Source organism: Vipera ursinii (assembly GCF_947247035.1).
Source record: "Vipera ursinii genome assembly, chromosome: 1".
NCBI lineage: Eukaryota > Metazoa > Chordata > Lepidosauria > Squamata > Viperidae > Vipera > Vipera ursinii.
The window spans coordinates 355,525,805-355,547,598 of record NC_139512.1 but is presented as its reverse complement, the minus strand read 5'-3'; the positions used below and the strand labels follow the sequence as shown (position 1 = coordinate 355,547,598).

Genomic DNA, 21,794 nt, shown 5'->3' with positions numbered 1-21,794 from the left:
TCTCGAATAATAAAAAAGTGGTTTATTTCAGCCATAGAGGAAATGATATAGAGCGGCCACAGGAACTTCCGGTTAGAAGTAGCAGCTCCTATTGGCTGTGGTTATCAGTTGCACAGGAAGGATTTTCCGCAGCGAAAGACCCAGTACGCTTGGTGCGAGCATGTGCTCGTGACGTCATCACGCCGCGACAAAATAAAATAGCCGAGAATTCCGGAACCCGTGTTAGCTTCCGGTCTTTCGAGAGAAGAAAATGAAGGCGAGACGCGCGCTACACTTTGTCTTCAAAGTTGGCGACCGAGCTCAGACCATCCGTTTTTACCGAGAGCTACTGGGCATGCGCGTAAGTACGCTATAGGGGAGGCGACCAGAAAACACGGAGGGCTTTGAGGCTAAGATGACGTCATCGCTGTGAGCACCCTGAGGCGAAAGACCACCGAGATATAATTCCCTAGAGTGGCCAGTGTGCTACGGCTACCTCTTGCACCCAAGTTTCCTTGGGGAGTGTCTTTTGCTTTCGCCAATTATAATATTTTAACTTTAAAGATTTACGTTTAAATTATTTTCTACGCAGTTAAGACCGTAGCCATTTGGCCTTATCTATACTGAAATATACTGCTGGAGTAGGGGGCTGGACTAGAGGACCTCCAAGGTCCCTTCCAGCTCTATTCTATTCTACTACATCATCCTTTGAGGATTGGAGTATACATTTTATTTTATTTTTTCATAATCTTGAGTCCTGCCCACTTGGCTGCAATTTTTAAATAAGACCTTTGGATTGTGAGGGCTGATAGTCCTTGAATTACGTGACTGTGTTTTTATGATGGTTCTGCCAATAAATTAGCGGTTACTTCCAGTTTTTGACAAAACCATTGTTGCAGAATTAAGAGACTCAGACCTCGGAATCAAAAGAAGTTTGTTTTATTTTGCGCGCAAAAGGTTCAGATTAGAAAGCAAAGGCAATGTCTGAACAACTTTCCAGGAAACAAGCAGGTACATTTATAGTCTTCAAAAGTCACAGAACACGGAAATGTAAATTATTAATTCTGATTGGTTACATGAATTACAGGCCCCCTTCTAGCTCATTTCTAGCCCCCCTTTGCATTGCTAAATTGTTTTGCAAACTTGTCTCTTTCCTTGCATCTAGGTTTCCTGTACCATGTATGTGGTTAGCTACAAGTGAGACATATGTGGTTAGCTGAAACTGAAATGTGTGCTAGCTTATTAGATGTGACCCACAGGTGAACTTGTGGTTTGACATTTTCCATTTCCTTGTTCTTCTTCTAACTAATACACGCATTATTCTCTATGCCTCACTGTTGTGTCCTACTTCACATTTATGACATACAGCATCCATATGTATTATTTATATTTTTCCTTATGGCCTGCCTCATTCCCCCCTGTTGAGACTCAATTTCCATTTGGACAAGGAGTCTCACCTTCCATGATATTCCTTTATTTCAGCAAGCAATTCCAGTTTCCCCAGCAAGCAAAGATCAAAACCATTGTATATTAGGATAGGTGAACAGTATAGCAGACCAACACTTTGAACTGACACTTATCAAGATAGAGATAGATAGCGACAAGCAAAGAGAGAAAGAAGTATTCCATGAGTTAGACTTCATCCTCCTCAGGCACTCTCTCTAAGCCCCACGGTCCAAACCGCACATATATTCCACCATCCGGATCCCTTCTTTCCCTTGGAATCCCAGGTGTGTATCCATTTTCCAAAGATCCCTCGAGCATAATCAATTCCTTTTCGATCCTTATCTCTTTCATTGATCTCACAGCCAATTGCCTCATTAGGCAAACATACATACACATTTTCTCCACACAAGAAAAAGACTCCATCCTCTTCCAAACACACTGCCATATTCATGGAAAATGCATGAAATCTATGATTATACTCATTGCTCCAAACCTGGTTTTAGTCTAGGAATAACACGCTTAGGTTTAGGAGCTGGGGTTGGCCTGGGGTGCACTCCCCACTGGGAAATAAGACCAGGAGTGGGTTTTCTCCGGTCCCTCTTTGCCGAGTATCTCCAGTGGCCCCAAAGCCTGGGCTTTACTTGTCCCTTCAGGTTCTTCAACAGCCCCTGAGCCTTCCTCTAGGGTGAAAGGAACTGTCTGACCATTCTCACAATATTTGGGACTACCATCCCTGGCTTTCTTACCCAATAGGCCACTTGTAAATAGTATCCATAGCCATAGGAGATTCATGGTTGACAACCTGAAATAGGTCAATGTCATTTTCTATTATTTCTATTCCACACTCACAGTCACAACAAGGGGAATAATTACAATTACAAGGTTACCAGGCCCGGAGGATGGAGGGGATTAGGTGGAATTTGGGAAAGGACAGTATCAGTATTGGATGAATCACAAAGCCTAGTCTTATTGGCTAAATTTAGTATCCACAATCCCAAGACTCCCAACAGACTCCAAAGAACCCACTCCCAGGGTGTTTCAAACATAAGTGTCCACAGAAGATACACACTTTCCTTGGTCACACTTAGTGATTTTAGGTGCAACACTTGTTACTTTGGGTGTGGGGTGATTCCAGAAGAAAAGGTTTCCAATGCAGCAGGTTACAATCAAAATAATTAAGATCACTAATGCCAGACACATTACACCTATGACTATATATTGTCGGACTACCATTTCTCGAGATAGGTCCAACCTACACCACACAAACCATCCCTAACACATTAACAATTGTTTTTCTCCTTCTTGTTTTCAGCCGTACGTAGAGGGTCAGCTTCCGGAGTGACACCAGTAGGGCCTCTTCTGCCCCGTATGTTGCCTGCCCATTGCCGGTAGGGCAGTTATAGGGGGCGCTTCTTCAAGTGTAGCACTAGAGGACGGGTCTCGTCCTGCTCTGCCTCCCAACAGTCATCAGCTGCGGGCTTAACTCCACTGAATCCAAGACTTGGATTCTAACACTTTTACTTCTAGGGGAGAACACATGACCACAATATACGGGCCTTTCCATCTAGGTTTCAAGTTTTTCCCTTTCCAGTGTTTTACCCATACTTTGTCTCCCACTTGGATATTATGACTGGGAGTACTCAGAAATGGTGGGCTTAGGGACACACAATAGTGTTGGATTTCTTGTATTTGCTTATTTAACTCTCCCACCATTTGACTCACCCATGAAGTCCCTATTTGACTTAAGTTCCCTACATGATTTTTCAAATTAGTATTCATGAGGGGGAGGTCTTCCAAACATCATTTCATAAGGAGATAGCCTAATTCCCTTTTGAAGGGTGCATCTCACAGACCAAAGTGCTAGTGGCAATGCATCCAAGGCGAGTTTCAAGGCACACCTTAGTCACCTTTTCCTCTATTCTGCCTTGAGTAAGATTCTAGCCACTTCTCATGCATGCTTTGTCTTGGTAAGGAAACATTCAGGCCACCCAGTATCATTACACACCATAACTAGCATTGCTTTATATAGTCCACATTTTGGCATTTCTGTAAAATCAACAACTAAAGAATCCATGGGGTGATATCCCTTAGGCTGGCTTCCTGGTGGAAGAGTAGGTCCTTGTTTTGGATTAACCTGGGCACAGGTATTACATCTCTTGGTTGCATGGGCACACAGCAAGTGAAGGCGATTAATGTACACAATACGACGGAGGGCTTCAGTTAGTGCACTCTTCCCCATGTAAGTAGTTAACTGAGCTTCTTTTACTACTGGCCAGGTTAAATTCTCAGGGACAAAAATCCTTCCATCTGGGAGCATGTACCACTCTCCCTGTTTGTGTCCTTGCAAGTCTACACTTGCCTGTAATTCCTCAGCTTTGGAATATTTAGGGCTCAGTCCTCTTGGCATTTCTAATGCTACACAAGCTGTCATGTCAGGGTAGGGTTGGCTATCTCGAGTTGCTGATAACCTTGCTTCTTTGTCAGCTGCTGTATTTCCTCGGGCTACATCATCTTGTCCCTTTTGATGTCCTTTACAGTGCATGACGCTACTCTTTTAGGTCCTCGGACCGCTTTGATAAGTCTTTCAATCAAGAGGGGATGTTTAATTTCTTTTCCTGCTGCTGTTAAAAGTCCTCTCTCTATATAAACTGGCAGCATGTACATGTAATGTGAGGAATGCATACTTAGAATCTGTCCAAATATTAATACTTTCATCCTGTGCCCTCTCCAGTGCCCGTATTAGAGCCCATAGTTCTGCTGCCTGAGCACTTGTGCCTTTGGGGAGTGGTCCACTTTCTACAACTTCATCAAGAGAGACTGTTGCATAACCAGCATAGCGTTCGCCCACTGAGACAAAACTGGATCCGTCTGTAAACCAGTTATAGTCCACATTTTCCACTGGCACATCAGTTAAATCAGGTCTGCATGAGAATTGACTTTCTATGACTTGCATACAATTATGTTCAACCTCAGGACCTGGTAGTGGCAGCAAAGTGGCCGGATTCAGACCATTTGTTTGCTTCAGTGTCACTTGAGGGTTTTGGATGAGAAGGGCCTGATACTTATAAATTCTGGAATTAGTCATCCATAAGTGTCCCTTTGTCTCTAATATCCCTCGGATTGCATGGCTTGTATAGATTGTGGTTGGTTGTCCAAATGTCAATTTATTAGCTTCCTCTATTAGGAGAGCTGTGGCTGCCAGAATTTTTAGACATTGTGGCCACCCTTTTGAAACTGCATCAAGTTGTATTGACAAATAAGCTATGGGCTGTTGCCAACTTCCCTTTTCTTGAGTCAGGACTCCAATAGCCACATTACTCTTTGAGTCCACATACAAATTAAAAGGCTTGTCAAGATTAGGAAGTCCCATCACCGGAGCCTGCGATAAGGCCGTTTTTAGAGTCTCAAAAGCCTGTCTTTGTGCATGCATCCAGACAAAAGGCTCCTTTTCTCCCCCCTGTGTGGACTCATAGAGTGGTTTGGCTAACAGGGCAAAATTTGGTATCCATATTCTACAATATCCTGCTGCTCCTAAAAAACCCCGTAATTCTCGTCTATTAGTGGGCTCTGCAATGTGGCACACAACTTCCTTTCTTTCATGTCCTATACATCTCTGACCTTGACTGATGATGTAACCTAAGTATTTTACCTGGGTTCTTACTAACTGGGCTTTCTTCCTAGAGGCACGATATCCTCTTTCCATTAGAAGATGAAGTAGTTGGTTCGTGTTTTCCCAACAAGTTTCCTTGGTTCTCCCCATGACTAAAACATCATCAACATACTGAAGTAGGACATCCCCTTCCTCACACGGCTGAAAGTCTTCTAGGTCTGAGGCCAGGGCATTGCCAAATAGGGTAGGTGAATTTTTAAAGCCCTGGGGAAGCCTGGTCCAGGCGTATTGTCGCTTGCGACCTGTTACTGGATCCTCCCATTCAAAGGCAAACAACTTCTGACTGTCTTTATGTATGGGAATAGTGAAAAAGGCATCCTTCAGATCTACCACCGAGAACCAAGCAGCTGATGGGGGAACTAAACTTAACAAAGTATAGGGATTTGGCACAGCAGCATGGACCGTGATTGTGGCATCATTGACGATACGGAGATCTTGCGCTGGCCTGAAATTTCCGTCGGGCTTTGGTATGGGCAAAATAGGGGTATTCCATGGAGATTGGATGGTTGTTAGAATGCCTGCTTTGAGGTACTTAACAATATGATCTTGAATTGCTTGTGCAATGGGGCGGGGGTAACTCCTCTGTCGAAGGCGAACAGGCACTACTGGAGGCTTCACTTGGATGGCTAATGGTACATGGTGGGCTGCAAAGCCTGGCATGTTATCTTCTGCCCATAACTGAGGCACTCCAAAGTCCTGCCAGTTATCAGATATTGGAGTCTCGTGGGCCACCATGATTCGCCACATTTCATCTGGAGGGTGTTTCATTCTGAGTGACATTTGATTTTCTTCAAACGATAGAGTTGCTCCCATCTTACACAACATGTCTTGGCCCAATAAAGGAATGGGACATTCAGGCATATATAGGAATTGATGTTCCAGGTGTCTTCCGTTTAGGGAACATATCAGGGGCTTCAAAAAGGTGTGGCAATTAACGGAACCATCAACTCCTTGTACATTAATAGTGGCAGTAGAAAAAGGAGCCAATAACTTAGTAATTACAGATCTAGATGCCCCTGTATCAACTAAAAAGGTCACATCATTGCCCCCTATCTTCATTCGGACCAAGGGTTCAGGGGGGGCTTGACTTAACTCTGGTCCCCTTCAGTTTTCAGTCCATTGTTCAGCTGCTGCCAACCCTATGGCCTCAACTTTTTCTTGAAATTGGCCTCAGCCTCTATTTTCTCTTTTTTTCTTTTCTTTTCCCCACTTCTGGGTAAAGAACCTCTTCCTGTAGCCATTCCTTTGTCTGTATTCACAAACAAATTGCTTAGTAAAGAGCAACAAAGGAATCCTCACCAAACTCTGGTTGAGTTTGTTTGCACATAAATCTTCACTCAAAACAATATACAGTAACTCATTTATAATCCCAAACTTTTTCTCAACTTCTTCGTTTTAAACAAGGGTTGAATTACAATTCCTTCAATTCTCTTAGGTATTGTTTTCTATCAGTGTGCCCCACACACAGGCATAAAAACATTAAAAAAATAAAAATAAAAATGACAACAAAACGCAACTCCAGCAAAATAAATAAAATAAACAAGATTAATAAGATATTGTGAGTTACTGAAATAGTTTTGTATCAAACTCTAATATCAACTCCTCGCTCTTAATATAAATTTAGTCAAATTCCAATTTAATCAGATTCCATTCAGATGGAAACAAATTTCCATTAAGTAGGTTAAAACATTAAATTTCACATCCATCCCAGCTTCCTCAAACCAGAATTCTAAACCGAAAAAAAAATAGTTAAAAAGATTAGACACCCTTTTCCTTTCTGTCTCTCTTGCTCTTAAAGCAACACAACCAGCAAAGGTGAGAAGACAGAAAAAGAAGAATTACAGAAAAATCTCACCACTAACAAAATAGTTTTCTCTTCTTCACATGCATTGCCATGAATTCTCTCACACATCTTCCATGAGACTTTTCATGCAAACGCTTATATTGCTTTTTCATTTCACTTTTTAATAAACAAACAAAAGAAATTCTGCAGTTTACTGCTTCTTTCACAGTCTGTGGTGGGGGACAAACTCTCTCTCTCACACACAGAGGATTATCATATCCATACATTCATTTCCATTCAAACTGCTTGCATAAACAATTTCACATACAGATATTTCATTTCATACTTTCTTCTGACAAATCAATAACTAATATAATTACAAGGAGCTGTTCAGAAGCCAATGAGCTCCCTTGTTTGTTGGTTGTTTTTTTTAATAAGGCCTTTTTATTAATTATTATTATTAGACACAACACAGACACTTAATTATTATTATTAGACACAACACAGACACACAAACACTACCTCCACACTCCTCTAACAAAAATGGACTATATACTGCCTGGGATCCATCAGGCACATAAATTTCTTTTATTAACCTATATGTTTAGTGCTTGACATAGCCAATTTTTAAAACTTCCATATTTTGAGCAAAATGCACTAGTGCTTTTAATAGGATTTCTTGGTGAGTTCCTTGGGCTCCTATCCCTTGAACTTTATTAGTGTCATTATCAACATCTGCGGGTTGCACTGGACTCACCACTGGCTGCTGGACTGGAGCCACTGGTGGTGGGACTTGAGGCACAGCGTGATACACAGGGACATGGGGGAGGGGCGCATCTTCTTCATAGGGATCAGTTTTTGAAACAGGTATGGTTTCAATCTGACCCTTTTTTTCCCTTGACATCTAGGATTTCTATTCATTCGTGCCACACAGACCCGCAGGAATTCTACTCAGCATTTGTGGAGCCATTCAGGATTCTCCTTTACTACTATTTGCCACTATTGATATTGATCTGGGTGACCATAATCTCCACTAAAACCTTTCTTGAAATTCTTCAGCATACATTGAAGAGGTGTCCGAGGGACACTTCCTCCACCACCCATTTTCTAAGACACTGCCACTGACCTGTGGTGCCGGACGTTCCAACGGTCACCAACAGGAACTGCAATGGCTTAACCACCCACACAACACTATCTCTAGGGTCACATTAGGACGCGCTGATCCTGGACCCAGGGGGTTGATCAGGCCCCCTCTTCCACTCTTAGTGGGTCTATAGTCCCTACGTTTTACAATGAATGGGACTATTTCATCCACTTTTTTTTTTTAAACGAGTGGGACTACCCTTTTTTCAATATACTTGCCTGCAGGCGTCTTCTCCCTCAGACGTCAAGTTCTGGTTGTGGATGACTTATTTTGATTCCGTGCGGGTTCTTGGATCAGTCGGGTGTCCACCAGGCGCCCCCACAGAGTCCTCCGCCTCCTTTCGGAGAAATCGTCCGTGCCGGCTAAAGGAAGACAGGACGACCCCGGCTGGGCCCCAGGTGGTCCGTGCCGTCCTCAGTGAAATATCACTCCAAGTCCCATCTCTGGGTGCCAGAAAATGTTGCAGAATTAAGAGACTCAGACCTCGGAATCAAAAGAAGTTTGTTTTATTTTGCGCGCAAAAGGTTCAGATTAGAAAGCAAAGGCAATGTCTGAACAACTTTCCAGGAAACAAGCAGGTACATTTATAGTCTTCAAAAGTCACAGAACACGGAAATGTAAATTATTAATTCTGATTGGTTACATGAATTACAGGCCCCCTTCTAGCTCATTTCTAGCCCCCCTTTGCATTGCTAAATTGTTTTGCAAACTTGTCTCTTTCCTTGCATCTAGGTTTCCTGTACCATGTATGTGGTTAGCTACAAGTGAGACATATGTGGTTAGCTGAAACTGAAATGTGTGCTAGCTTATTAGATGTGACCCACAGGTGAACTTGTGGTTTGACATTTTCCATTTCCTTGTTCTTCTTCTAACTAATACACGCATTATTCTCTATGCCTCACTGTTGTGTCCTACTTCACATTTATGACATACAGCATCCATATGTATTATTTATATTTTTCCTTATGGCCTGCCTCACCATGGTAACCCCCTTAATGATTGTAATATTCACTTAACAAATGTCGGGGTTTACAACCACCAGGCTCACTTAATAACTGCCGCAAAAATAAAACCCTCATAAAATTGGGCTGGTCATGTAACAGATCCATTTTACGACTGTAATGTGCAGTCTCCATTACAGTTTAACTCAAGGACTGTCTGCACTCATCCTCAAAAGTATTTGTTGTTGTTAGTTGCGAAGTCGTGTCCGACCCATCGCGACCCCATGGACAACGTTCCTCCAGGCCTTCCTGTCCACTACCATCTTCTGGAGTCCATTTAAGCTCACGCCTCCTGCTTCAGTGACTCCATCCAGCCACCTCATTCTCTGTCGTCCCTTTCTTCTCTTGCCCTCAATCTTTCCCAGCATGAGGCTCTTCTCCAGTGAGTCCTTCCTTCTCATTAGGTGGCCAAAGTATTTGAATTTCAACGTCAGGATCTGGCCTTCTAAAGAGCAGTCAGGGTTGATCTCCTCTAGGACCGACCAGTTTGATCGCCTCACAGTCCAAGGGACTTGCAGGAGTCTCCTCCAGCACCATAGTTCAAAGGCCTCAATTCTTTGACGCTCAGCCTTTCTTATGGTCCAACTCAAAAGTATAGAAATATATTTTGCAAATAAATCACGTTTTAAGGCACACTGTGTCTGTCTGTCTGTCTGTCTGTCTGTCTGTCTGTCTGTCTGTCTGTCTCTCTCTCTCTCTCTCTCTCTCTCTCTCTCTCTCTGCGCAAGTGACTTGAATACTGACCAGTTTGATGTGGGCTTGAACCAACAGGTCCTGAGACATGAAGAATTTGAAGAAGGTTGCAAGGCCACCTGCAATGGGTATGTAGGTTTAATCATGGCTACTCTTATCAGAGAAACTGGATTGGAGGCTGTGCTGTCTGAGAACAAGGGACGTGCAGGGAATTTGTCTGTTCCGTCTCTTGCCAAGTTTTGGATGCCTTCTACAGGCCATCCTCGACTTAACAATAATTCATTCAGTGACCACAGTTAGAACAGCACTGAAAAATAGTGACTTATGAACCGTTTTTCACACCTAACGACTGTTTTCCACACTTAATGGCCATTGCTGCATCACGTAATCAAAACTGAGACGCTCGCCAGCTGACTCCTATTTATGACTGTCGCAGCGTCCCAGGGTTACGTGATTCCCCTTTTGTAAACTGACAAGCAGGGTCAATGGGGAAGCCGGATTCACTTAACAACCGTGTGACTCACTTAACAGCTGCAGGGATTCTCTTAACAACTGTGGCAAAAACTTGGGCAAGACTCGCTTAACAAATGTCTCACTTAGCAACAGAAAGCTTGGGTTCAATTGTGGTCATAAGTTGAGGACTGCCTGTAATTGCAGCCCTTCAGCAGATACGGGGATTTTACCTCCTGCCTTAGCTTGCTGTTTAGGGAGTCCTCGACTTACAACAGCTGGTTTAGTGACCATTCAGAATTACAACAGCACCAAAAAAAAGTCACTTATGACTTTTTTTCCACATGTAGGATCCTTGCCGCTTAATGACCGGAGGATTCACGAATCAGCTCTAGTGATTTGCTTAACAACCATGGCAAAAAACGGTCATAAAACGGGGCCCAGCTCACTCAACAACTGCCTTATTTAGCGGTGGAAATTCTGGTCCCCAACCGCGGTCATACGTTGAGGCCTACCTGTAGACTCCAGGCTTGTTCCAAGGGAAGGGAAACCATAGGGATGTTTTCTGGTGTTTTGCTGTTCCTGTAAACAAATTAAGGTGGATATGTTTCTAGTCCCTATGATGGCAAATGGAGCAAAACTATGGTGGGCTATGGACCGGAGGATGACCACTTTGTCGCAGAGCTAACTTACAACTACGGTGTTGGGAATTACCACCTTGGCAATGATTTCCTGGTAAGCCACATTCCCACTATTGCTTTGTGATAGGCATCCAATCTGGAATTTGCATTAAAACAAAAAGGGTAGTCCTCAGCTTAACAACAGTTTGTTTTGTGACTGTTCGAAGGTGCAACGGCACTGGGAAAAGTGACTTATGGCCAATTTTCACACTTACGACCGTTGCAGCATCCTCCCTCCCCCATGGCCACGTGTTCCAATATCTGATTAGCTGCCACAGTTCTTTATACATTTTAGCCTCCAGCCCCCTGATCATCTTTGCTGCTCTTCTCTGCGCTCTTTCTAGAGTCTCAACATCTTTTTTACATCATGGCGACCAAAACTGGATGCCATATTCCAAGTGTGGCCTTACCAAGGCCTTGTAAAGTGGTATTAACCCTTCAGATGATCTTGAAGGGCTACTCCCATCATCTGAATGCTAATTATATTATGTTCATAATTACAGGGATGCTATTAACCCTGTAATATGGATCGTGGGAAGGAAGATTTGCCACTAAAATAAGGAGTGGGGGGCTGCTTCTTGTCCTGCCTTCAGGGGCTTTGGAGAATAGCTTGACTCCCTCTTCTTTGGGGCAACCCCTCAAATATTGGAAGACTGCTATCCTGTCACCCCTTGTCCTTCTCTTCATTAAACTGGAGCTACCCAATTCCAGCAACCGTTCCTTATATGTTTTTAGCCTCCAGCCCCTTGATCATCGTTGTTGCTCTTCTCTGCACCCTTTCTAAGGCCTTAATATTTTTATTTATTTATTATTTTCCCCGGTGGTTATACAGGGGATGACCGTTGCATCAAGCCAGGCTGTGAAAAATGCCAGAAAATTGCAGTGGCCACTGAAGGAGATCTCAGCAGGCCTTTACGCATCGGAAGCCCCAGGAGGATATAAGTTCTTTCTGGAAGACAAAGAACGGCCTCAGGAAGGTAAGGAGCAGAACAGAACAGTGAGGCTGCATGCAGCCACCCCGTTTGCCCATCTGATGATGCCCTGAAGCCTAAACTCAGGGAAGTTGGTAGAAAGTGCTCAAGAGCAGGGCTTTTCAAACTTTTCACCCGTTGTACCCCTTTTAGGATTTGGCAGCATCCGAGTACCACCAGTCGCCTAGCGAGGTGTCAAAAACTTGATGACCAAAAAAAAAAAATAAAGGAAAGGAAAAAAGTGATGAAGTACAGGTAATCCTCGACTTACAACAGTTCGCTTAGTGACTGCTCGAAGTTACAATGGCCCTGAAAAAAGTGCCCCCCAAGCCACAGCTGAGCAAGACACCTGCCTGCCTGCCCGCCCGGCGGCCCTCTTCCTCCTGTCCGAGGTTTTCATGGTTGTGAGCATTTCTGTTGAGGATTGCCAGCGGGGGTGGGGTGGGGGGGGTGTTTGGTTTTTATTCTCCCCCCCCCCCCCGGTCTGCTGGGTGGTTGCAGCAGGTTTTGGTCACTTCACATGACCCTAGGACACTGTCACCGTCATAAATATGAATCAGTTGCCAAGCATCTGAATGTAAGTCACAAGACCCTGGAGATGCTGCAACATTCCAGCTGATCGGCGCTTCTTCTGGGCTCAACGGAAGCGCCAGGATCAGGGCCGAGCTCCAGCTGGAGCCTGACGCTGTTCCTGGCGCTTCCGCTGAGCCCCGACAGCCCTGCAGCTCCAGCCGTCTCTCGCTCAGGCTTGTGCGGTGCTGCCACCGGTTCAGCTCATTCCCCTCCCCCGCTACCACTTTCCTAGGATGGTCGCGTACCACCTGCCAGGTGCCCATGTACCACAGGTGGTACCCGTACCACTGGTTGAAAAGTCCTGCTCAAGAGCTTTGGATGAAGTGTACCGCTTTATAAATCTTCAGTAAGACCACACCTGGAATACAGGTAGTCCTCAACTTAGAAAAGTTACGTCACTGGAAACCAAAGGACTTGCGAGCATTTTTCACACTTACGAACTTTGCAGGCTCCCCAGAGTCAGGGGATCAAAATTCGGGCCCTTGGCCATGGATTCATATTTATGACGGCCGCAGCGTGTCTGGTGTGTGTGTGTGTGTGTGTGTGTGTGTCATGTGATCCCCTTTTGTGACCTTCTGACAAGCAAAGTCAGTGGGGAAGCTAGATTCGCTTAACAACCCTGCGACTTAACCGCAGTGGTTCAACTTAACAACTTGTGGCAAGAAAGGTCGTAAAATGGAGCAAAATTCACTGAACAAGCGTCTCACTTAGCAATGGAAGCTTTGGGCTCAATTGTTGTCATAAATTGAGGACTACCTGTACTGCATCTTTACGAAAAAGATGTTGAGGCTTTGGAAAAAGCGCAGAGAAGAGCAACTAAGATGATCCAAGGCCTGGAGACTAAAACATACGAAGAAGGGCTGTGGGACTTGGGTTTGACTGGTCTAAAAAAAAGAAGAAACTGGGCAGACATGATTGCAGTATCCCAGTATCTGAGGGGCTGCCACAAAGAAGAGGGGGTCAGGTTATTCACCAAAGCACAAGAGAGAAGGACGAGAAACAATGGCAACTGATCAAGGAGAGAAGCAACCTGGAATTAAGGAGGAACTTCCTAACGGTGAGGACAATTAACCAGGTTGCGTTCAGAAGTTCTGGCTGCTTCATCACTGGAAGCTTTTGAAGAAAAGACTAGACAGCCATTTGTCTGAAATGGTCTAGGGCAGGGGTAGGCAACCTGGGCTCTTTTAATTACTGGTGGACTTCAACTCCCAGAATTCCTGAGCCAGCCATGCTGAGGGGAAAGGGAGAGGTTTCCATGTTGAACCATGCTGGCTCAGGAACTCTGGGAGTTGAAGTCCACGAGTCATAAAAGGGCCAAGATTGCCTAGCCTAGGCCGCTTTATGACTCGTGGACTTCAACTCCCAGAATTCCTGAGCCAGCCCTGCTGAGGGGAAAGGGAGAGGTTTCCAAGCTGAGCCATGCCGGCTCAGGAATTCTGGGAGTTGAAATCCACGAGTCATAAAAGGGCCATAGTCCCTTCTGCTGGCTCAGGAATTCTGGGCATTGAAGTCCACAAGTCATGAAGGGGCCATAGTTCCTTCATGTTGGCTGAGGAATTCTGGGAGTTGAAGTCCAGAAGTCACAAAGGGGCCATACTTCCCCCATGCTGGCTCAGGAATTCTGGGAGTTGAAGTCCACGAGTCATAAAAGAGCCAAGGTTGCCTACCCCTGGTATAGGGTCTCCTGCTTGAGCAGAGGGTTGGACTAGAAGATATGCTTCCGAAGGGGATGGGAAACAGCGGGACTGACTGCTAGTTGGGATGTACTGGTGAAGGCCTCTAATTGATCCATGCTAGAATCCGAATGTCACAGGGTGAGTCTGGTCCAGGCCAAGATCTTTGGAATGGCCGAGTGGCCCACCAGCTCACCTTCTCCTGACAGAAAGTCTGAACTCAAGGCCATCTGTCTTGGTGTTACCCTCCAGATCCGGTGCTGAAGGTGACTCTGGCTGTATCCAACCTGCCGAAATCGGTAGAATACTGGTCCAGGTTGCTGGGCATGAAAGTGTACGAGAAGGACGAAGGGAAGAAGAAGGTTTTGCTCGGTTATGCCGATAACCAGGTGAGATTGACATTCTTAGGGCAGTGTTTCTCAACCTTGGACACTGTAAGATGATGGACTTCAACTCCCAGGATTCCTCAGCCGGCATGCTTTAGGAGGGGTGGACTTCCACTCCCAGAATTCCCTAGCCAGCCTGCTTTAAGATGGGTGGACTTCCACTCCCAGAATTCCCCAGCCAGGATGCTTTAGGAGGGGTGGACATCCACTCCCAGAATTCCCCAGCCAGCCATACCTTAAGAGGGGTGGACTTCCACTCCCACAATTCCCTAGCAAGGATGCTTTAGGAGGGGTGGACTTCCACTCCCAGAATTCCCCAGCCAGCCATGCTTTAAGAGGGATGGACTTCCACTCCCAGAATTCCTCAGCCTGCATGCTCTAAGGTGGCTGGACTTCAACTCCCAGGATTCCTCAGCTGCCTAAAGCAATTCCTAAAGCATGCTGGCTGGGGAATTCTGGGAGTGGAAGTCTATCCCTCTTAAAGAATATAAATCCTTCCGTTCCCCACTATCCAGTCAGAGCGGAGGAAGCTTCTTGGATGAGAAGCGAAACGTCTTCAAAGAAAAAAAGAAAGATAGTCTATTTGCCTCCTGAAAAAAGCACCTTTGGGGCATTATCTCCCAAGACAGAAAAATGAGAACAAGACTGTCAAAGTCCACAAAAATTTACAGTCCAGACCTTTGTGGCATCCTGAACCAGATTGACAGCTGCGCGAAAACTGACGGGTGTCCTTTTGGTGTGGCTTTTTTTCCAAGTCCAATTGTCTTTCTTTCTTTCTTTCTTTCTTTCTTTCTTTCTTTCTTTCTTTCTTTCTTTCTTTCTTTCTTTCTTTCCTTTCTTTTTTTCTTTCTTTCTTTCTTTCTTTCTTTCTTTCTTCTTTCTTTCTTTCTTTTTCTTTCTTTCTTTCTCTTTCTTTCTTTCTTTCTTTCTTTCTTTCTTTCTTTCTTTCTTCTTTCTTTCTTTCCTTTCTTTCTTTCTTTCCTTTCTTTCTTTTTCTCTTTCTCTTTCTTTCTTTCTTTCTTTCTTTCTTTCTTTCTTTCTTTCTTTCTTTCTTTCTTTCTTTCTTTCTTTCTTTCTTTCTTTCTTTTTCTTCTAGTGTAAACTGGAGCTGCAGAGCATCGGCCAGGCTGTGGACCACGGCACGGCCTTCGGGCGAATCGCCTTCTCTTGCCCCAAGGAAGAGGTGAGATCCGGGTGCGAGAGGCACGAAGGTCCATTTTACGACCACCATTGAGGCCAAAATGTTTCCGTTGCTAAGCAAGTCAGCCGTTGAATCAGTTTTGCCCCACTTTTTCTCCCTTTTTGCCCCACTTGTTCAATGAGTACATGCCAGTTGCCAATCGCCCCAGTTTTGATCACATGACCACGGGGATGCCACAACAGTCGTAAGTGTGAAAAACGGTCATAAGTCTTTATTTTTGTGCCGTTGTAGCTTCGAACAATCACTAAACCGATGGCTGTAAGTCAAGAACTTATCCGTATGTTCATAGTACAAAAGTGTCAGGAACGAGGAAGGGATTTTGAGTAATGTTTCCAAAATGATTTTATGTTTTGGGGGGGGGGGAAATTACATTCGAAAAGCTCTTTTTACGTTTTGAAAATACTTTCTAAGTTTTGAAAAGGTTTTTCTGTTTTGAACATTCTGCCTTCTGAAAACCTTTTTACATTTTAAAAACTCTTCACGTTTTGGAAAAACCTTTTTACATTTTGAAAATACTTTTTACATTTCGAAAATACTTTTGTTTACATTTTGAAAAGAACTTGTTTGCGTTTTGAAAGGGCTTTCGTTTCATGTTTTGAAAATACACTTTTTCTGTTTTGAAAATACTTTTTTTACATTTTGAAAAGGTTTTTCTGTTCTGAACAGTCTACATTTTGAAAAACGTGACGTTTTAAAAACCCTCTTTACGTTTTGAAAAATCTTTTTTTTGCATGTTCAGAATACTTTCTTTTTACATTTCGAAAATGCTTTGTTTACATTTTGGAAACAACTGTTTACATTTTGAAAGTGCTTTCTTCTCATGTTTTGAAAATATACCTTCTTTTTCTGTTTTGGAAATACCTTCCTTTTACATTTTGAAAAGGTTTTTTCCGTTCTGAACATTCTTTCTACATTTGGAAAACCCTTTTACGTTTTAAAAGCCCTCTTTACGTTTTGAAAAACCTTTTTACACGTTCAAGATGCTTCCTTTTTAAACCTTTTGAAAATACTTTGCGTTTTTGAAAAAAAACTTTCCACCTTTTGAAAACACACTTCCCTTTTATGTTTCGAAAAAGCTTTCTCTTTTCACGTTCGGAAAATACTTTGTTTTACATTTTTTGAAAACACTTTCTTGTCATGTTTTGAAACTATACTGTTGTTTGCAGAAAATTGACTGTGCCTTTTATTTATTTGACGCATTTATTTGAACAAGCCGGCTTGGCCTGATGGGTGACGGGTTTGGGTTTTTATTGTAATTTTAATAGATGTATTTAATTTTTTTTAGCTTGGGCATATGTTTAATTCTTTTTTAACTTTTATATTTTTGTATTTTTACATGTTTGCCCTGTTCACCGCCCTGAGTCCTTCGGGAAAGGGTGATATACAAATAAAATTATTATTATTATTATTATTATTATTATTATTATTATTATTATTATTATTATTATTATTATTATTATTATTATTATTATTATTTGGCCTCCTCTTTCTCCCCTGCCCCCACTCCAATGTCTTCTTGTTTCGATCCTGTTTCTCACCTTGCCAAGTTGCCTGTTATTGAAGCCTTAATGAAAAAGGAAAACCAGAAGATTTTGACTCCTTTGTTGAGCTTGGACACCCCCGGGAAAGCAACTGTGCAAGTTGTTATTTTGGCCGATCCTGTAAGTGCCCTTTAAAATAAATATGTATATGGATGGTGAGCAGGGCTTCGTTTATTTCTAGTCAGTGTCTTTCGGAGGTAGACTGCTCCTGAACATGAAGGCTCTACGAAGAAATTATGGCTAAAACCCCACAGTGGCCGGTGATACGGGTACCCTGGTCCTTGAGTTATTACCACACTTTTGAGCCCAAAATGTATGTTGCTAGCTAGCTGAAAACATTTGTTAAGTGAGTTTTGCCCCATTCACCTTTGTTAAGTGAATGATTTCATTTGTTAAGGGAGTAAACCCGGTTGTTAAGTGAATCCATTGACTTTGCTTGTCAGAAGGTCGGGAAAGCGAGTCACGTGACCCCGGGGCTCTGTGACCCCGTCATAAATATGAGTCAATTGCCAAGCATCCAAATTTTGATCACACGACCCTGGGGATGCTATAACAGTCGTAAATCCAGAAAAGACGGTTATAACTTTTTCCCCAGCGCCATTGTAAATTTGAACGGTCGCTAAATGAACTGCTGTAAATTGAGGAACGCCTGTATTCTCCACTGATTTGCTTCCTCCTTTAAAGAAACATTTTAGGGCCTGTGACATAAGTTTGTGGCTATGAATTCCAGCCAGGAGAGGTTTTCTGGGTGTGTGCCGATTGTGTGTCCGTTTTGCTGGCACACTTGGGAGTCTAGTGCGAAACCAGAAATGTCTCTTTCTCCAGATTCAGAATTTTAAAAATGGAATTTAAAGAGGCTTCGAATCATAAAGCTAGCCCTAACGATGGGCAGAATCATGCGTTGGTTGGGGTTCTGGGAGACCATCTAGTCCAGCCCCCTTGCTCAGTGCAGGAAGTCCTCAACTTAACCACAACCGAAGCCCCAGACTTTTGTTGCTAAGCGAGGTAGGTGTTAAGTGAATTTTGCCCCATTTTACGACCTTCACACCTGTGCCTCTATATTGGATTGTCGCTTTTTGTGAGACGGTCCGGCAGACGAGTTGGATCAATAAACTCATTGAATAAATACAGGTAGCCCTCAATTTACGACCGTCCGTTTAGCGACCGTTCAGAGTTACAACGGCGCTGGGGGGAAAAAAAGTCAGGACCGTCTTTCACGCCAACGACGGTGGCAGCATCCCCCATGGTCAAGGGGTCAAAATTTGGACGCTTGGCAACTGACACGTATTTATGATGGTCGCAGTGTCCCGGGCTCAGGTGATCCCCTTTGGCGACCTTCTGACAAGCAGAGTCAACGGGGAAGCCAGATTCACTTAAGAACCGTGTTACTAACTTAACAACTGCAGCGGTTCACTTAAACAGCTGGGGCGAGGAAGGTCGTAAGACGGGGGAAAACTCACTTAAATGTCTCACTTAGCCACCGAAAAGTTGGGCTCAATTGTGGTCGTAAGTCGAGGACTGACCTGTATATAATTTTAAGGGTGCAGGTAGGCCCATCGGAACCGGCCTACAAGCCAAGCCACTGCCTGAAGTCTCAAAAGACACAAAATAAATTTGCGCTGCTCGTCCTCTCCATCTCTTGCTGGGTAACAACCCAATGACGTTGCCTCCTTTGTTGTCTCTCTCTCTCCGATTTCTCGTAGGATGGCCACGAAATCTGCTTCGTGGGCGACGAAGCTTTTAGGGAGCTGTCGAGGGTGGACCCGAACGGCGATAAACTCTTGGATGAGGTGAGTCTTCACTTCGAGGCTTCTAATAAACACAGATCCCCAGAAAAGACCAGGGATTATCGTCAGAACTTTAGAATAGAATAGAGCTGGAAGGGTCCCTGGAGGTCTTCTAGTCCAACCTGCTCAAGCAGGAGAACCTATACCGTCTCAGACAAGTGATTGTCTAGTCTCTTCCTAAAAATCTCCAGTGATGGAGCACCCACAATTTTTGGAGGCAAGCTGTCAACAATTTGGATGAGGGGATAGATGGGGAACTCATCAAATTTGCAGATGACACCAAGCTGGCAGGAATAGCCAATACTCCAGAAGACAGGCTTAAGATACAGGAGGATCTGGACAGACTCGAACACTGGGCACTATCTAACAAAATGAAATTCAATGGTGAAAAAAGTAAGGTTCTGCATTTAGACAGGAAAAATCAAATGCACAGGTATAGTATAGGTGGTACCTTGCTCAACAGTAGTAACTGCAAGAGGGATCTCAGAGTCCCAGTGGACAATCCCTTAAATATGAGCCAGCCGTGTGCTGCAGCTGCCAAAAAACCCAACACGGTGCTAGGCTGCATTAACAGAGGGATAGAATCAAGATCACGTGAAGTACTAATACCACTTTACAATGCCTTGGTAAGGCCACACCTGGAATACTGCATCCAGTTTTGGTCACCACGATGTAAAAAAGATGAGACTCTAGAAAGGGTACAGAGAAGAGCAACAAAGGTGATTGGGGGACTGGAGGCTAAAACATATAGGGAACGGTTGCTGGAATTGGGTATGTGTAGTTTAACGAAGAGAAGGGTGAGGGGTGACATGATAGCACTCTTCCAGTATCTCAGGGGCTGCCCCAAAGAAGAGGGAGTCAAGCTCTTCTCCAAAGCCCCTGAAAGCAGGACAAGAAGCAACGGATGGAAACTAATCAAGTAGAGAAGCAACCTAGAACTAAGGAGAAACTTCCTGACAGTGAGAACAACTAACCAGTGGAACCACCTGCCTCCAGAAGCTGTGAATGCTCCAACAATGGAAGTTTTTAAGAAGAGACTGGACAACCATTTGTCTGAAATGGTATAGGGTTTCCTGCCTGAGCAGGGGGTTGGACTAGATGACCTCCAAGGTCCCTTCCAACTTATTATTATTATTAGCACCAAGGACCCCTTTTAACGTCGAACAGTCACGAAATGAATTATTGTAAGCCGAGGACGATCTGCGTTTTCTTTTCCTTCCTTGCAGGCAATGGCGGCCGATAAAAGCCACGAGTGGTTTGCCAAACATAACCGCTCCAAGCCTTCGGTGTAACCCACCGGGATTTGCTCACCCAGGACCCCCTCTGACCCTGGAAAACAGGAAGCTTAAATCCCACCTCTGCGGTACTGCCAGATGTTTTTTTTTCCTGTTCTTTTCCCTGCCTCTTCTGGGTCCTGTAGCGTTTTGTAGCGAGGTTGTGATTGTGCGTTCCAGCTAACGCAACCCAAGCCTCCCACCCGTTCCGGTGTCTTGTTTTTTTCCCCCTGCACACTTTCTTTTCTCATTCCGCTGAAAAAGCACCCGTCGAACTTTGGGCTGGAAAATGACTCGGAACCGGCTGCAGGAAGATTTCGGCCTGTCCAGGCCTGTGTGTTAAAATGGGAGATTTTGTTGTTGTTGTTGTTGTTATTTGGGTGGTGGTGGTTTTTTTTTTTTTCCAAACCTTTGATTTAATTCTAGCAAATTTGTATTTTGCTCAAATTTTGAGGACACAGACAGCGCCACGTTTTTGGTGGGAGGCACGGAGCATATTTATAACTGCCGTTGTGACTTTTTTTGGGGGGGCCCAACCTTGCCCGCTTCGGGCTTTTTTTTTCCCCACTTCCCCTCCCCCCCAAACACAAGGTTTACGAGCAATACAGGCAGCTCAAACAAGCCAGCAACACTAAACCTGGTTTAGAAGCTAACCGGGGAGGGGGGGCGGGAAACTACTGACAAGACGGCCTGCAAAATGTCAAATGTGAAATCCATGGAATTAAAAAAACCAAAAAACAACACTATAAAAATGTTTGCGTGTGTCTGTTTCTTTCCCTGCAGGCAGGGGTGGCCGATTAAAAAGTCACAAATGGTTTGCTGAACTAAACCGTTACCAGCCTTTGGTATAGCCCGCCAGGAATTGCTAACCCGTGATTAAATTGTTCTTGCTATCAGGAAATCCCTCCTGATGTCCAGGTTAGATCTCTCAGAACAAGAATAGAGCTAGAAGGGACCTTGGAGGTCATCTAGTCCAACCCCCCTGCTCAAACAAGAGCCCCTAGACCAGGGGTCAGCAACCTGAAACAGTGAAAGAGCCACTCGGAACCGGTTCCCTCACAAAAGGAAAAACTCGGAGCCGCAAAAAATGTGTGCGCATGCGCGCACATGTGCAGAACAGGGTTTGACTGAAGAGTGGAGCCAAGGCGAGATATGCACCTACCCTGCATATTTGAATTGATTGGTTAAACTTTTTTAGTCCCATTTTTTTTTGGACTGCACATGGCAGAGGACTGGGAGCCGCAGGAGACGGCTGAAAGAGCCGCATTCAGCTCCGGAGCCGCGGGTTGCAGACCTGTGCCCTAGACCATTTCAGATCAAACGGCTGTCCAGTCTCATTCTTAAAAACCTCCAGTGTGGGAACATTCAGCGCTTCTGGAGGCAGGTGGTTCCACCGGTTAATTGTTCCCACTGTCAGGAAGTTTCTCCTTAATTCCAGGTTGCTTCTCTCCTTGATCAGTTTCCATCCGTTGCTTCTTGTCCTGCCTTCAGACGCTTTGGAGAATACCTTGACCCCCCCCTCTTCTTTGTGGGCAGCCCCTG

At 44.3% G+C, this 21,794-nt stretch overlaps 1 protein-coding gene across 2 annotated transcripts; it reads left to right on the top strand.

Annotated features, from left to right (window-relative positions):
* The first annotated feature begins 105 nt into the window (after positions 1-105).
* On the top strand, positions 106-20,976 carry GLOD4 (glyoxalase domain containing 4). 2 transcript variants are annotated; one of them, XR_014494466.1, is made up of 9 exons: positions 106-340; positions 9,795-9,844; positions 10,781-10,901; positions 11,679-11,823; positions 14,316-14,452; positions 15,546-15,632; positions 17,198-17,311; positions 17,876-18,196; positions 18,895-18,982. XR_014494466.1 is itself a non-coding variant. In XM_083379868.1 (9 exons), the coding sequence occupies exons 1-9, from the start codon at positions 251-253 to the stop codon at positions 20,268-20,270; spliced, it is 897 nt and encodes a 298-aa protein (XP_083235994.1). In that variant the 5' UTR covers positions 106-250; the 3' UTR covers positions 20,271-20,976. The 2 variants fall into 2 exon arrangements, 1 of the variants encoding a protein (XP_083235994.1); XM_083379868.1 differs by lacking the exon at positions 17,876-18,196 and adding an exon at positions 20,205-20,976 and having other exon boundaries at positions 18,895-18,981.
* Positions 20,977-21,794: the final 818 nt, after the last annotated feature.

Bases quoted from the DNA above. Each gene is read 5' to 3' on its own strand.
- GLOD4 (XM_083379868.1), top strand. From the start codon at position 251: ATGAAGGCGAGACGCGCGCTACACTTTGTCTTCAAAGTTGGCGACCGA. The intron at 341-9,794 runs GTAAGTACGCTA...TTGAACCAACAG, and splicing joins GAGAGCTACTGGGCATGCGC to GTCCTGAGACATGAAGAATT. The intron at 9,845-10,780 runs GTATGTAGGTTT...ATATGTTTCTAG, and splicing joins TGCAAGGCCACCTGCAATGG to TCCCTATGATGGCAAATGGA.